This window comes from Pleurodeles waltl, chromosome 9, assembly GCF_031143425.1.
Source record: "Pleurodeles waltl isolate 20211129_DDA chromosome 9, aPleWal1.hap1.20221129, whole genome shotgun sequence".
NCBI classification, from domain to species: domain Eukaryota; kingdom Metazoa; phylum Chordata; class Amphibia; order Caudata; family Salamandridae; genus Pleurodeles; species Pleurodeles waltl.
In genome coordinates this window covers 984,036,774-984,051,014 of record NC_090448.1, presented here as the reverse complement: position 1 = coordinate 984,051,014, position 14,241 = coordinate 984,036,774, and the positions used below count along the sequence as shown (strand labels likewise).

The window sequence follows — 14,241 nt, the reverse complement described above, 5'->3', positions numbered from 1 at the left end:
CATTGCTCTTTGTGGGAGGCACTAAACTCTAAATAGTAGTGAGTTAAGGTCCTAGCGATTCTTTGTGCGATTTATCATTCTGAGCTAAACTGAGCCCAACTGTCAGGATGGTGTAACGGTAAACTCTCCGATAACTGGGCATCGACTGACTCCTGAGCAGGTATCAATGGGTACCAGCCAAAGGAAGAAAAGACTGATCTCGTTTCTCCAAACCACAATTGTCAGTTAGCTGACAGTGTTCCTCCTCTATGAACTACTAACTACCTCAATGTTCAGTATGATGTTATGAAGAGTGTAGAATAAGGAAATATACATTTCCAAACAGACTTTTCTCTAGCCCAATAGTAGACACTAATTCACCCATGTCACAGTAAAGTCGGTGCATATTAACACAGTTCCATATAGCTGTACAAGTCCAGCTGATACTCTCACAGTCAATAACAACCAGCTAAGTCTATTGCAGGGTGTACATATCAGCATGTTTGTGCCAGAAGAAGTATCTTGATAAGAATTCTATCACATACTTCAGTCATATCTCTGCTCCTACTCCTCATACGTTAGAAATAGTCAAATGCCTGAATCAGTGAAGTGTCAGGGCCTCCATCCATGCGAAGTCAGCCAATATTTCCACTGCTTTGCTCTTACACACCAGACCTGCAATTGTGGCGGGCTCGACCAACGTTAAATGTGTGCTGAGGAAGGAGTGGAGAATGCATGCATAGCAATATCTTGTAGACAGCATCCTCCGCCATGGCTGTCGCGTGTACACACTGCTGGGCGAATCTGCCTTCTCCCCTCCAGTGCTCACTCCTGCTCTGATCCGGGAGGTGATCACAGCACAAGAAAGTGCTCTGCTTTTAGTTACTATTGTGTGGTGGTGATGAATCAATCGCAGTACGTTTAGGACTAAACCCCTGCACCTGGCACAGACCTGCATGGGTCAGGCCCAAGGAAACACCACGAGTCTGTATCAGAGTCCTGCTTTGGATCCGCGTCAGTGTCTTCTCTTGTGCCATCAGTGCCAGCAGTAGTGCGAGAGAGCTTGAAGAAGAACTCTAACTGTTAAAAGAAAAATCAGAATAAACATGTAGTAACAATACGATGGGCAGTCTCTCCCACTAGCATCTCAACACTCAAAATCCCCTCTAATAACCTCAAAGCAATACACACCACAGGGAGAGCCAGCTTGTCACTGACCGAAATGTAAATTTGTCCCACAGCAAATCACCTCTCTCTCTTTCATAGGTCTCCTAACATGTCAGAGCATTTACATTTTCATTCCTAGACCCTTATACCTGTCATTTCTAAATCTACCATTAGCTCAGCAATGCTTACACTGAACCTCCACTGCAGCTGTCTGAATACTAACCTGTCGTTGTAACACCTGGATCACCTCTCCCTGCTTGATCACAGTTTGGGTCAGCTGTGAAAAGAAAAAGTGGTAAATGCGCATAAGTAAAGCTGCTTTACACGAGAACTTGCTTCACGCTTTATTAAAATGTATAGCACAATGTAACTGAGGAAGTTTGGCCGTCACGTTTATGGAATGGACCGTACTACAGTTAAATTAATACCTTCTGGTTAGAACTCTAAAGCAGGTATTATAGAGGCTTGCTACTGGAATGAATGTTTCAGGCTGAAATGGGAAGGTTATTCTCCCCCCTTTGGTCAGGGGCTGGTCAGTTAGGACTCACCTGCTTTGTTTCCAGAGAATCGTGACTCAGTCTCTCTAACTCAGCCGAGAGTCGTGTGTTCTCCTGCTGCAGTCTCTGCTGTTCAGCCAGACACTCTCTGACCTGCCCCTGAAGCCGATTGACCTCTGCCCGCAAAGAGTTGCATGAGCACCCTAATGGGTTAGCACTCGGCAGGCACGTTGTCTCAGGTACAGTGAAGTACACCTGGGGATGAGAACAGTGTTATAGAAGAGAGTTTTAAGAGTGACTATGGTTGCACTAGAGCAATGATCTCGACCTGTGGTCAGGGGACCTCTGGGGTCTACAGCTGCTTAGAAAATCAAATCTAAACCTATTACTAAAGTGCATATAAATAATCAAACAACACTGAAAATATTAAGCTGTTCTGTAAATGTGAATGAATTTGAAATTGGAGGCCAAAAAGCATGTTGGCATCCTCATTTTTATTTGTGGGACAGTGGATGTGCATCAAACAGAATGTAGTATGGATGATGGGTTGCCTTAATTGAGTTTAGAAAAGCTCCAACCTCCATATTATAATTAAAATGAAGATGTCTTTATATTTGTGAAACAACTAAGATATTTAATCATTTGTGTATTGTTTTGTTGTTCAATTGATCAAAACTGCTTAGGCCTGGGTCCTCGGCTTCCAGTAAAGACCCAATGGGAGACACCAGATCTGAATAAATTGTTCAGTGGGGGTTCCTGGATTCCAGTAATGGTTAAATAGGGGCACACAGAAGTAAAATGTTAAGAACCACACACTGAAGTATTTGCCCTGCATTTAGAGTCCAAACAAAGTACAGCAGGAGTACTGGACAGATAGCCAAGTAGCAGCCTGACATATGTCAGAGATGAGGGCATGCCTCATCAAGGCAGCAGGAACTGCTTTCCTGCTTGTGGATTGGACCCCTATGCTTCCCAGGTACGGACCTTTTAGCTTTAAAATAACAGGTAACAATATAAGATACAATCCACCTAGCTATGGCCTGCTTGGGAGTTAGGCCTGTTCTAACAGCACTACAATTCACAAAGAGTTGCTTGACTTTGAGGATCTCTGGCCTTGAGGTTAAGTAATAACAATCTATTTGTCAAGGACACAGGCCAGGAGAGAAAGTAGCAAAAGAAATAGTTGGAGAAATATGAAAATTAGATACCACCATTGGCAAAAATGGATGAGTTCTTAACAATTCTTTATTCCAATAAAAAGCCATGTATGTTTCGTCACTAAATAAAGCCTAAAGCTCACTCACCCTCATGGCATATGTAAAAGCCACTTAAAATGCAATGTTCCCAGAATGATGTTGCAAGTCCGCATTACTCATGACCTTGCTTTTTTGCTTGCTTAAGTAGAACATGCCAGTCATGGCTGTCTGCAGCAGAAGCGATTGATCCTTGATCCCTGGGAGGAAGGTTTTCAGAGCCAGCTCAACAGCATGAAATTCACTGGAGATCACAACTTTTGTGCTGTGAGGTCATTCACATTAGCACCCCAGGCCTCTACTGAGGTGGTCACTGGTGTCGGTATAAAAGGGTGAAAGAACTCCTGCATTGAGATTCTTCCTCCTGCTTCACCAAATAAGAGACTAAAAGACACCTGAAGTAAACTAAAATTCATCGTCCCAAATGCCTGACTCTTGACGCCAATCCCGTAGACATTCCTCCAGAAGTCTCATATGAAGTCTTACATCCAAGGCTAGAGGGATGCAGGAGGCCATGGAAATAAGATGAGAGAATACTTAAGAGACTGAAGAAGACAGTCAAATGCATTTCCAGAATAGAGTAAATAACTCCTTCTGAGAAGTGCACACATTTCCTTTTTCTGTGTCTAACTCAAGTACTGGATACTTTGTGTTTGATCAAAGGTTGATTTTTTTAAACTGAAACAAGGATAGAACTTAAATAACAAGTCTATCATTAACTGAAGGTTTTGAAGAAGCCTTTGACAAGACCATGCCTTCTTCAGCCAATCATCTACCTAGGTCTAAAAGAACACCCTCTTCTTGCACAGGAAAACTAGATCCACTGCCATGTTCAGTACATAAGGCAGAACCTTGTGCTGGTAATTGTTATTTTAATCTTTAAGTTCAGGAAACATCTGGGCTTAGCACAAACAGATACATGAAAATAGGCACCCTGAAGATAAAAGTGACACATCCAATTGGCTTTCAAAGAGTGAGATGAGATTTGATACAGGGCAAGCGTCCTACATTTTTTATTCTTTACCAATTTGCCCACCATTCTGAAGTCTTGAATCAGACGAAATTCCTGCTTGGGACCTATCTTGATCAAGAAATAGAGCGAATAAGCACCTCTGTTCTGATGACGTTTGAGTACTGGTTCTATTGTGTCCTTTCCTTATCCAGCAGCAATTGTCTACGGAACTAGATGAGACAGAAAAGCAAGACTGATCCCCTTTTGTGAAATCTGAGGATGTGGAAAGTATGATGTATCCATTCCGCACAATACCTAGCACACACCTGTCTGTAGTATCTGACAGGCAGAGAGGTAGTTTGAAACGCTCGTGCTAAACGGTGGAGACAGGAAAAGAGAATCATTGTTTGCTGTGGCATTTCCAAAGGCGATGAAGGCTCGACCAGAGCCTCTTCTCTGAGATGACTTCTGCTTCTGAAAGGGCTGCAGTTGCTGCTGTTTTTGTTCCTGGAGTTGACACTTCCAGAAAGGTATGTGAACATATTGCATGCCCTTCCCGCTGCCTAAAAGTGGACAGAAAGCACCGGACCCTTCAAGATGCTGCTGGCTCACTACAAAGTGGCAAGATCATTGTCAAGCAGTGGGTGAGGGCAGACTGGTAGAAACACAACATCTTCCCTCCGAGGTAGACTTAAAAGATGAAAGAGGTGATGTTTCACCAATCTCATCCTTCTTTGCCCTAAGGTGGGCATCGTCCCTGTCCCTCCGTCGATGACATCCATTTACAAATATCACAGCCTTTAACGGAGAGGGAGTCCAGAAGACACACCATGTAGATGTTGTGGCTGTCATTCCTGGACATCTTTCCACCACAAGTTGAATATCAAAAAAGTGTGTATGATGTGTTTGAAGAGCAGGGAGAAGAAAGCCAAAAGGAAAAAGAGAACACATTTTTTGTTTAGAAAAAGGCTAAAACAGTCCTAAAAAGTCAAATGACCACTGAACCCCCCTCCGCTCCAAACAGCCTGGTATTTTCAGACAGAAATAGCCTGGTAGAAAGCAGAATTTCCAGGATTTTCCTCACAGAGTGGAAAAAATTGACTACCTGTCACCTGCTAAGCATGATGGGATAGTGCAGTTCTTACAGTTTTTGAAGGAGCATATATTTTCACTGTGTGCAGTGTTTTATTAAAATATTAAAAAGCTGTGTCCTGGGATCTCAAACATAAGCAGATATATTATGAATGTCAGAGGGAATCTCAGCGTGAATAACTAGTTGTCTTCATAGGAATATTTACAAAATCCAGTTGTGTAACTTAGCAGTGAGAAATAAATGTGACCGTACAGGCTATGGATGGTTACTCCCAACAGAATGATTCTCTGTGACTGATAAATGAAGTTGCCAGAAGAGCCCCAATAAATAGCTACCTATTCAAACTAGGGCATCAGACAGAAAATACTGGCTTTTTGTAGTCATTTTAGAAATATTCCTAGTACAGCAAAGCAGATGTGCAGATACAGACAGCTGTTATGCGCTCCTCCTAGCAAAAATGCCACAGCCTACTCTGCACCACTCAAGGGAATTCACCACAAAGATGCTCAACGGTTGTGGTACATTGATACCTTCCCCCTCAAGCACGTTTTTTAGGAAAATGTTAACATGCCCTAACCACGGAAGGACTTGTTTATTTGAATCCATTTGACCGTCTGGCACACCTCCTGGTAAATGAATAGAAAAACCTACTTTTGGCACGTTGGTGCTTGGACTCAAGCTTTTTTTTGTACTAATGATGAACATTGGAATGGGTTGGATGTAAACAATATGACACCTGGGCTAACTAGGACAATAATTGCTGTAGAAAGCAATATATACCATTGGAATCTTGGACTCTGATAGTCTGTTCCTTCACTTCATTCAGCATTGGTCCTGCACTCTAATTCCTTATATATACTCTTTTCACCATGCTAGTTTCACTGTGTGATCACTCTGGCACTGAGACACCTAGTTGTTTAAATTAATTTAATTTCACTTAAAGCAATTAAAAAATGTTGATATATGACAATTTTATTGACTCCTTTTCAAGCCTTTCTCTTCTTTGTTCCTTCCAAAAATGGTAATAAGCCTGATGACTTACAAAGTAATTAGTATCTTCTCCATGGTGAACAGAACATCCAGACATAAATTCTAACAATCACAATAATATTACATCAATGCACCCCATGTAAGATCTTACCAACCGTACTTCCCACCTCCTTCCCCATTTAAAAAAAAAAAAATCAGCTCCCGATCAGTCTTATTACCGGGGAATCGCTGCTGTAGCTTTCAGATACAGGAAGCGGTTCAGGATTTGTCGCCATCCCTTGCAACTGATCGAAGGAAAGCGTGGTCTTCTCTGGCTCCGTAGATCCCAAGCTCAAAGGTGCAGAACTGTCAGGCATTGGGATAAACTCTGCATTCTCCAACTCCTAAATAGCACAGGAAATATTGGAGAGCAAGTTAGTTGTTTCACCCCACTAACTGGCCCATCACTCACAATATTAAAGTCAAAATGCCCACAGCACTCTGCAGTAACACAAGATTACAGATAGGTGTAAACAGTAGAAATTACCCTTCCACAGTCAATTTCCTCACTCAGAGTGCGAATAATCGTGTTACATGTAAACTGGTGACCCTTAGCGAAGAAACATATCCTGGGTAGCCCAAACTACCTCCATTCAGTGTCCTTTCGCCATTTCTTCCATACCTGCTTTTCAAGGCCACTAATGTTCAGGGTGTTTACTCAAAGGGCATCAAGTGATGGCCTGAAGCTCCTATTTAAATTGAAAACCAAATGGGAAAGTCCACTTCTATTTCACTTATTATAGTTCAGTTCTTCAGTGACTGAAGCTGTTCCATTCTTCTTATTGAACCTTTTTGTGATAGGTTTTGACTGAGCATTTCTTGTGCCACATACTGATTGAGTTGATATTATTTCCTGTACTGCAGAGACACTTACAGATTTGTAGTGAAAAGTATTTTTTTTCTTTTGCCTGTTTTGAGAATATTTTTACTAGTAGGTCTCTGGTATTTATTTGAGTGCCTTTGCTATGGACATGTAGCCACTTAGTGCATTAGACGGAAGCGCCCAAATAGCATTTTAGAAATATGAGAACATCCTTTTTCCGGAGGCATTTTCTTTTGGATTACTTAAAAAAAGATTGCACACACCTAGAGCGTTCCTTCAGGTCCTTGCACTTGTCTGTTAGGCAATTGCTGGGATGCATGACAAATTTTTTGGTTAGCTTGACTATTGTTACATCTGATAAAGGTTTTCACTGGCATACTTTCTGTCTCCTAATTGTTCAATTTCAATGAGCATATCTGTGATAGAATTTAAAACAGCTTAAGGTAGCAGGCTAAAGAATCTAGAAATTAGCAAATGACTGTTCCAGCAATTGTAAAGAAGACTTAACATAATCTAGTGAAAGAGGTTATTTGGAGGCTTTTGCCGACATTGTCTGCATTTTTTCTCTTTTCTGTATTACTATTGCTGTGCTTTGTGGAGATTACTATCTCTTGGAGCAGATCTGCACGCTATCATTTGAGGAGTGAAACCAGCCAATCTGAGCCTATCACCTTTGCAATTTGGGGAATAAAAGTATTACAGATTCGGAGCAGTAGAATGATGGTATGTCAGCCTAAGCAAAGGACAATGTCCTAAAAGCAACCTTAACATCTTGCTGCAGGGTGCTCCACTGTCTTCTATCACATTCCACTAGTTCTGTCTCACTTCCAATTCAGTTGTTCCCAACCTCCGCACCTGTGCTACTAACCTAAGTCCCACAGCAGAATGCTCAACCAGTGGTTCCACCATGGCTGCAGATCCTGACTAGTGAGGTTCCAACAGCTTCCTATGTGGTACATCGGAGATGCTAGCGGGCAACCCTTTGCCAAGGCACAACCAGTGATCTAGGCTTGCTGTAGGCAATTGGCATAAATGAGATGCTTTCTCACTGTGCTTGACTGGCTTTTCCACACCTGTGTGCTGTATCCATTGCAAGGTGACATTTACTCTTCAGGATGCTGCACTCAGAATAGACCCCCAAAGGCACTCCTTAAGCCACATGCTCTAGACGAGCCTAGAAAAGCAGTGGCAATGTGGCCTTTTCTGCCCAGATGATTTTTAACTGGGTGTCATATTCTCAGTCTCTTGGAATATTGAGGTATTTTCCTTACATAAGAGCTGGCAGGCATGCAGAGCTCAGAAAGAGCACCCCCCCCCCTTGTTGGTCTTCATGTGCTCAATTTGCTCCCTTCCCTATAAAATAATCTGACTTATTATAAAATGCCCCCACTTGCCATATGCCTTTGTGATATATACCATAGAATTTTTTGACTGCATCTCTTACACTCAATCCATAGCACTACAATCACCACCCTCTCCCAAGGACGAGATATATTTTAATCTCTTTGGATGAATCCTTACCTCACGCAACCAGCTGGGACAAGAGCTTTCACCCATGCTGCTGTCACCTCCATTACTACGCATGTTCTCAGTGGAATTAAAACGTCCTATTCCATGGTCAGCCTCCATGGTACCCCGGAAGCCTCCACTTGGATCGCTCAACATTTCCTGCTCACTCTCATCCTCTTCCCCTCCAACACTTCCATCTCTGGAAACCTGAGCAACTGGTGGAAAATACAGACAAACGTGGGCTCGGTTAAAACAGATACTTAGTGCTGGTAATGTTCTTTCTGTTGGATAGATTAAGGCTCTCCCAGATGCCTCATAAAAACTACCATTCATGGCACCAGTCTAAATCCAGAAATTTCTTTCAGCAGTGTCCAGCCAGCAGTGGCACTAGTCACCGAAGACAGGCATCTGAATAATGCCATAAAAACATGCCTTGGGTGCATATTACATCCGTTTTGACCACTTTATCTATTATCTTTCAGAGGTAGAAGACCCAGAAGACAGAGCCACAATAAAAATCAAATCAAAACTAATAACTCAGGAAGTTTATTGGGTTGGCAGTAGGGGCTTATGTGAGTCATAGTATCCATCAGTAAAAACCTCACCAAAGGAAAGCCACTTATACTAGGCACTTGATCGCTTAGACATCTTTACTGAATCATCCTAATACATCTCGGAAAGAAGGAGGGTGGAGGACACCATCAGATTAGAAAAGGAGACTCCGTAGGACAGCTCTGCTTAATTGAGACTGTATTCAAACTCATACCTCTAGACAGTAATGTTTGGAGAAGGAGTGTAAAGAGAACCAAGTAGGTACTTGGTAATTGCTCTGAATCAGAACTCCTAATGAGAAAGCTGAAGTTGCTGCTTTCTGAATTGTCAACCATGCCCGAAAGCCTTCTAGCTGAGACTTTTTTCACCAGGTCATAACAGTCTTTGATCCACCTGGACAAGCAGCTTGTTTCATGGCAGATTTTCACAGCATGTGGCTTCCAAACTCTACAAAAAGCCTGCCATCCACCATAAGGTCCTTCATCCTGTGGCTGTAGTTATAAAAAGGCCTACCGGGGTCCAATCAGTGTAGTCACTTTTCTTTTCCTCTTCTTGCTGAAATTCAGGACAATATAACTGTCTGCAATGGGGGAAACTTGAATGGACACAAACTGCATGGTTTCCCAGGGCAGACGCATCAGGAAAGTAAACACAAACAACACAATAGGGTCCCAGGAAAAAAACAAAAAAGGGAGTAGGTGGAAACTTATTCTGACCCTCTTGTGAAAGCCTTGACACAAACCACAAATTGAAACCAGAACAAATAGGAACAACGGAGCCAGCTCTTCTGCCAGTTAAAATTTTAGACCTTTTCCTTCTGCAAAAACAGCATATTGGATAATTTCAATTATTTTCACTTCCATGTTTCGCAAGACACCTTGTGGCAAAATGGATCTTCCTGTACAATAAACTACTCTGATTAATGCAAGTATGATTGCCAGTATAATCCCTGGCATGCATGATTGTAACATAAGCCAAGAGAGCTAGAAGCAAAATTCTATGGATGAAGATTTATTATCTGAAAGTTGGGATGAAAAGACTCTTGTGCTGCAACACCAGAAAAATGTTCCACCTAAGTTAGATGACAAAGAGTTGACAATTGAGTTGCAGCAGATCTGGGATCATATAGCCATTCTCGGGCAGAGACTAACATGAGCTTTGTGACGCCAGATGTTCTATAGGACTCTCTGCATTAGAGGAATGGGGAAAACCCATAATGGTGATGAAGGACCATATCCCACAGTAATCCAATAGGGTCTTCTAATGAGCCCTTTGTTGGTCAATTCCAGGCAACAAAAGGTGAGACTTTCCTGTTGGCATGGATCGTAAAGAGGCTGACGTCCCATTATCCCCTGAAGAGAAGATGTAGTTTGGCACTGCCAACAGTAACTTCCACTACTACACTATATGTAGCCTGCTTAGGAGACCCACTGCGATGTCCTTCTCTGGTATGAATCCCACTCCAGTTGTCTCAGGGAACTTGATTACCCAGCAGATGAAAGTGGAAGGCTGAGGCCTATGATGACACTAAATTCCATAAGACGTGCAAAATGTTTCATTGGAGGCCACATGGTGTGACCAGATTGGCTGCCCAGTACTGTAGTGAGTCATCCATTACCATCGCCGTTATTGTAGCAATAGTGACATGAATGGTTTCTCATAACAATTTGGACAACAATGCTCTCCACTGGAAAGTGGGAAACAGTGGAAGTTATAACTTAATCAGATCTCTGAAGTGGCTGTGAAATGAGTTCCATTAATGATGAGGTGATCAATGAATACTCATAAAAAATATTCCAGGCTGTAGTGAGCAAAATAGCTGTATGTCTGTCAAGTGAGGAAGAAATAAGTTTTGAGGACAAAAACCCTGATCCCCCTGAAGAATGGCTCGCTTCATCATAGGGCACCCCTCACTCTACCACACGCTGCAGCACCTAGACACAGTGACTTGACACTGCTGAAAACATTTTAGGGATCCAATCTGGCACCTGGGAAGACGATATTTAGAAGCTATCTTCAAAAGAGTGTATCCACCAGGAAAAAAGTGACCCTGTTGGTTAGCAACATCATAAATGGGGTCTTGGGGATATTAATGTCTGGAAAGAAAAGGAGGCTCAGGGCCTCAATATAATGATTTCCTTCTGCTTTCTTTCAATAGGACAAGTGGAGGGATCTCAGGGGAGCCTATGCAACACGAGGTCAGAAGGGGGGTGAGCTTGGGCTTCCAAATGTCAGAGATAGCAAGGCCTACTGAAGTGGTATGGTATATGAACGTGTCAGTGAAGTGGTGAAATACAAGTTGAGAAGCTACAAAGCTTATTAAACCAAAAATGTGTAGGAAAACAAGTGAACATGGGGTAAGGGGTTATTAAGAGGAGGGGTGTGGCGCAAATAATTTGAAGCTGGTGCTACAGGGCAAAAGGAGTGAGAATGGGTTAAGAGGGTAAAGAGAATGAAGGGGGGGGGGGCTAACAGGAAAACAGCCATGGAGGGGACAGTAAATTAAGAGAGGGAAATTGTAATAAAAGATATAAAGAAGATAGACAAGAAGCTAATAGCAAAGGAGGAGAGACTGCGTGGACCCAGAACACTGGCATAACTTGTGACTGTCACCACATACCTGTTCCGATGGACAACCCACTACTGTTGGACCGGATTGTTTTTGAGTTCAGAACCTTTTCTGTGTGAAGAAAACAAAGCAAGGTTGTTAGTGGCAGAATACTTCCAATAAACCGCTATCAACATACTACCCACAAAGATTATGTTACTTACCCTGTAAGCATCTGTTTGTGGCATGCAGTGTTGTAGATTCACATGCTCTGCATACTCCTGCCATCTAGTGTTGGGTCCTGAGTGGAGTAAGTTGTTTTTCTACAAAGTAGTGTTCCAAGTCACAAGATTGAGTAACTCCTCCTCTGTAATATTGCGCATGGGCATCAACTCCTATGTTAGATTGTTTTCCCACAGGTGAAAGGCAGGAAAGTGTAGGGAGAAAGATGTCCATGCAAATAATAAATACATATGTACATATATGTACAAAGGTGAAGTAACTGCAACGGCCACAGACGTCTGGGGAGGAGGGGTGCGCATGAGAATCTACAGCACTTCATGCCATGAACAGATGCTTACCGGATAAGCAACAATCCGTTCGATGGCATAAGTGGCTGTTGATACACATGCTCTGTACAGACTGTAAAGCAGTCCCTTCATAAAACTGGCTAGCCTGTAGGAGTTGCAGTTGATTGGAAACGTGTACGTACGACTGCTGACCTACGTTAGCTTGTTAGTGTGCTAGAACATCCACACAGTAGTGTTTTGTGAATGTGTGTGGTGTAGACTAAGTAGCTGCCTTGCAAATATCAGCTATGGGAAGGCTACCTAGAAAAGCCATTGTAGCACCCTTCCTTCTAGTAGAAAGAGCTCTGGGAGAAACAGGCAAAGACTCTTGGCCTTGGCACAGCAAGTCTGTATGCATTTGACTATCTACCTGGCTATGCCTGAATTGGATATTGGGGTGCCTTTGTGAAGTGAAGAAAATGCAACAAAGAGTTGCTTGGTTTTTCTAAAGTCTTTAGTTCTATGAACATAGAACATGAGTGCACTTTTAACATCTAGCATATGAAGGGCTCTTTCTGCAACAGAGTCAGGTTGCGGGAAGAAGACTGGTAGACTGTATTTGGGGTTGGCAGTAGCAAACAAAATGTTTCCATTTTGAAGCATACCAGACTCTAGTAGTAGGTCTACAGGCTTCCTTGAGAATGTCTATACACTCTGCACGAGCCTAGGAAGCCAAACCCTATGACCTCAGGAGACATATTGCAAGATTGAATGACTTGGGGTCTGAATGCCTGATATATCCTTGATTTTGAGTGAGAAGGTCCGGTCTGTTGGAGAGCTTCTCCTGTGGGACTACTGAGAGATCCAGAAGTGTGGTGAAGCAAGGCTGCGTGCCCAAGTGGGAGCTATAAGGATCATTGTGAGAGATGTTTGCCTGATCCTCCGAACCAGAAAGGGAATGAGGGAGAGGTGGAAAAGCATAGGCAAATATCCCTAACCAACTAATCCATAGAGCGTTGCCCTTGGATAGAGGGTGTGTCGATACCTGGAAGCGAAGTTTGGGCATTTGATGTTTTCTGCTGTGGCAAAAAGGTCTATGAGGGGAATCCCTCACCTTTCCAAGTATGAGTGAAGGACCTGTGGGTGGAGTTCCCACTCGTGGACTTATTGCTGCATACTGCTGAGCAGGTCTGCAAAGTCGTTGTCCATTTCGGCAAATACTCCACCAACAGGTGAACGTGGTGGTAAAAGGCCCACTTCCATATGGTCTGAGAGAGTTGTGACGACCGTGACACCCCCCCCCCCCACCCTCTTTCTGTAAATAAAACATGGCTGTCATGTTGTCTGTGCAGGCTAAGTCAACCTTGTGAGACAGGCTAGGAAGGAAAGCTTTCAATGCTAGGAATACCGCCTGAAGCTCCAGGCAGTTGATTTGTAGGGACTGGTGATTGGCATCCCAGAGGCCTTGCTCTGTCAGGTCCTGAAGGTGAGCACCCCAACCCATTGTGATGTGTCTGTGGTCAGTGTGACTTGAGGCACAGGGTCTAGAAAAGGCTGCCCTTTAAAAAGGCTGTTGGTGTTCCACCACTGCATAGAATGGGGAGTCTGGTGGTCTAACACTAGATCTTCCAGGTGACCCTGTGACCGAGACCACTGATGAGACAGACATTGCTGCAGAGGATGTATGTGAAGTCTGGCTTGGGGAACTATGGTGATGCAAGAAGTCATTAAGTCCAACAGACACATAATGGTCTGGACTGTGTAATGGTTTTCTGAAACTGAGGGAGAAGGGTGCGGAAATTCTGAACACGAGTTGCATTGGGATATGCCAACCCTAAACTCCACATTCAGAATAGACTGCAAATAAGGATGAACCTACAGGGGTTTGCGGTAAGCTTTGAGAATGTTGAGCGTGAAGCCCAGACTATGAAGAGAATCCACTTTCAACTGAGTATGGTGTAGGCACTGTTGTAACAGTGCTGGCCTTAATGAGCCACTCATTGAAGTAGGGAAAGATGTGAATATTTTGCCTTCTCAGATGTGCTGTGACTACTGCCAACAGTTTGTGAATATCACAGGAGTAGTAGCGACTCCGAAGGGAAGGACCTTGAATTGGTAATGTGTGCCTGCAATGACGAATCTTAAATACTTTTGATATGCAGGGTGAATTAGTATGTGAAAAGAGCGATCATAAAGTCACCTTGATGTAGAAGCGGGATGACATCCTGAAGGGTGACCATGTGGAAGTGTTCTGAAAGGATGCAGTTGTTTAGAGGACTGAGGTCCAGTATGGGTCTGAGAGAGCCGTCCTTTTTGGGAATCAGGAAATA

General features: G+C 43.1%; 1 protein-coding gene across 1 annotated transcript in view; it reads right to left on the bottom strand.

The window, feature by feature from the left end:
- Positions 1 to 457: 457 nt before the first annotated feature.
- The window catches only part of NEK9 (NIMA related kinase 9), a 221,491-nt gene continuing 207,707 nt past the window's right edge, over positions 458 to 14,241 (bottom strand). Inside the window, exons 18-23 of the mRNA XM_069208465.1 lie at positions 11,475 to 11,534; positions 8,315 to 8,517; positions 6,150 to 6,314; positions 1,695 to 1,898; positions 1,370 to 1,423; positions 458 to 1,059 (exon numbers count right to left, since the gene is read on the bottom strand). Coding sequence (XP_069064566.1) covers positions 907 to 1,059; positions 1,370 to 1,423; positions 1,695 to 1,898; positions 6,150 to 6,314; positions 8,315 to 8,517; positions 11,475 to 11,534 — 839 coding nt within the window. The 3' untranslated portion in view covers positions 458 to 906. The remainder of the gene's footprint in view (positions 1,060 to 1,369; positions 1,424 to 1,694; positions 1,899 to 6,149; positions 6,315 to 8,314; positions 8,518 to 11,474; positions 11,535 to 14,241) is intronic.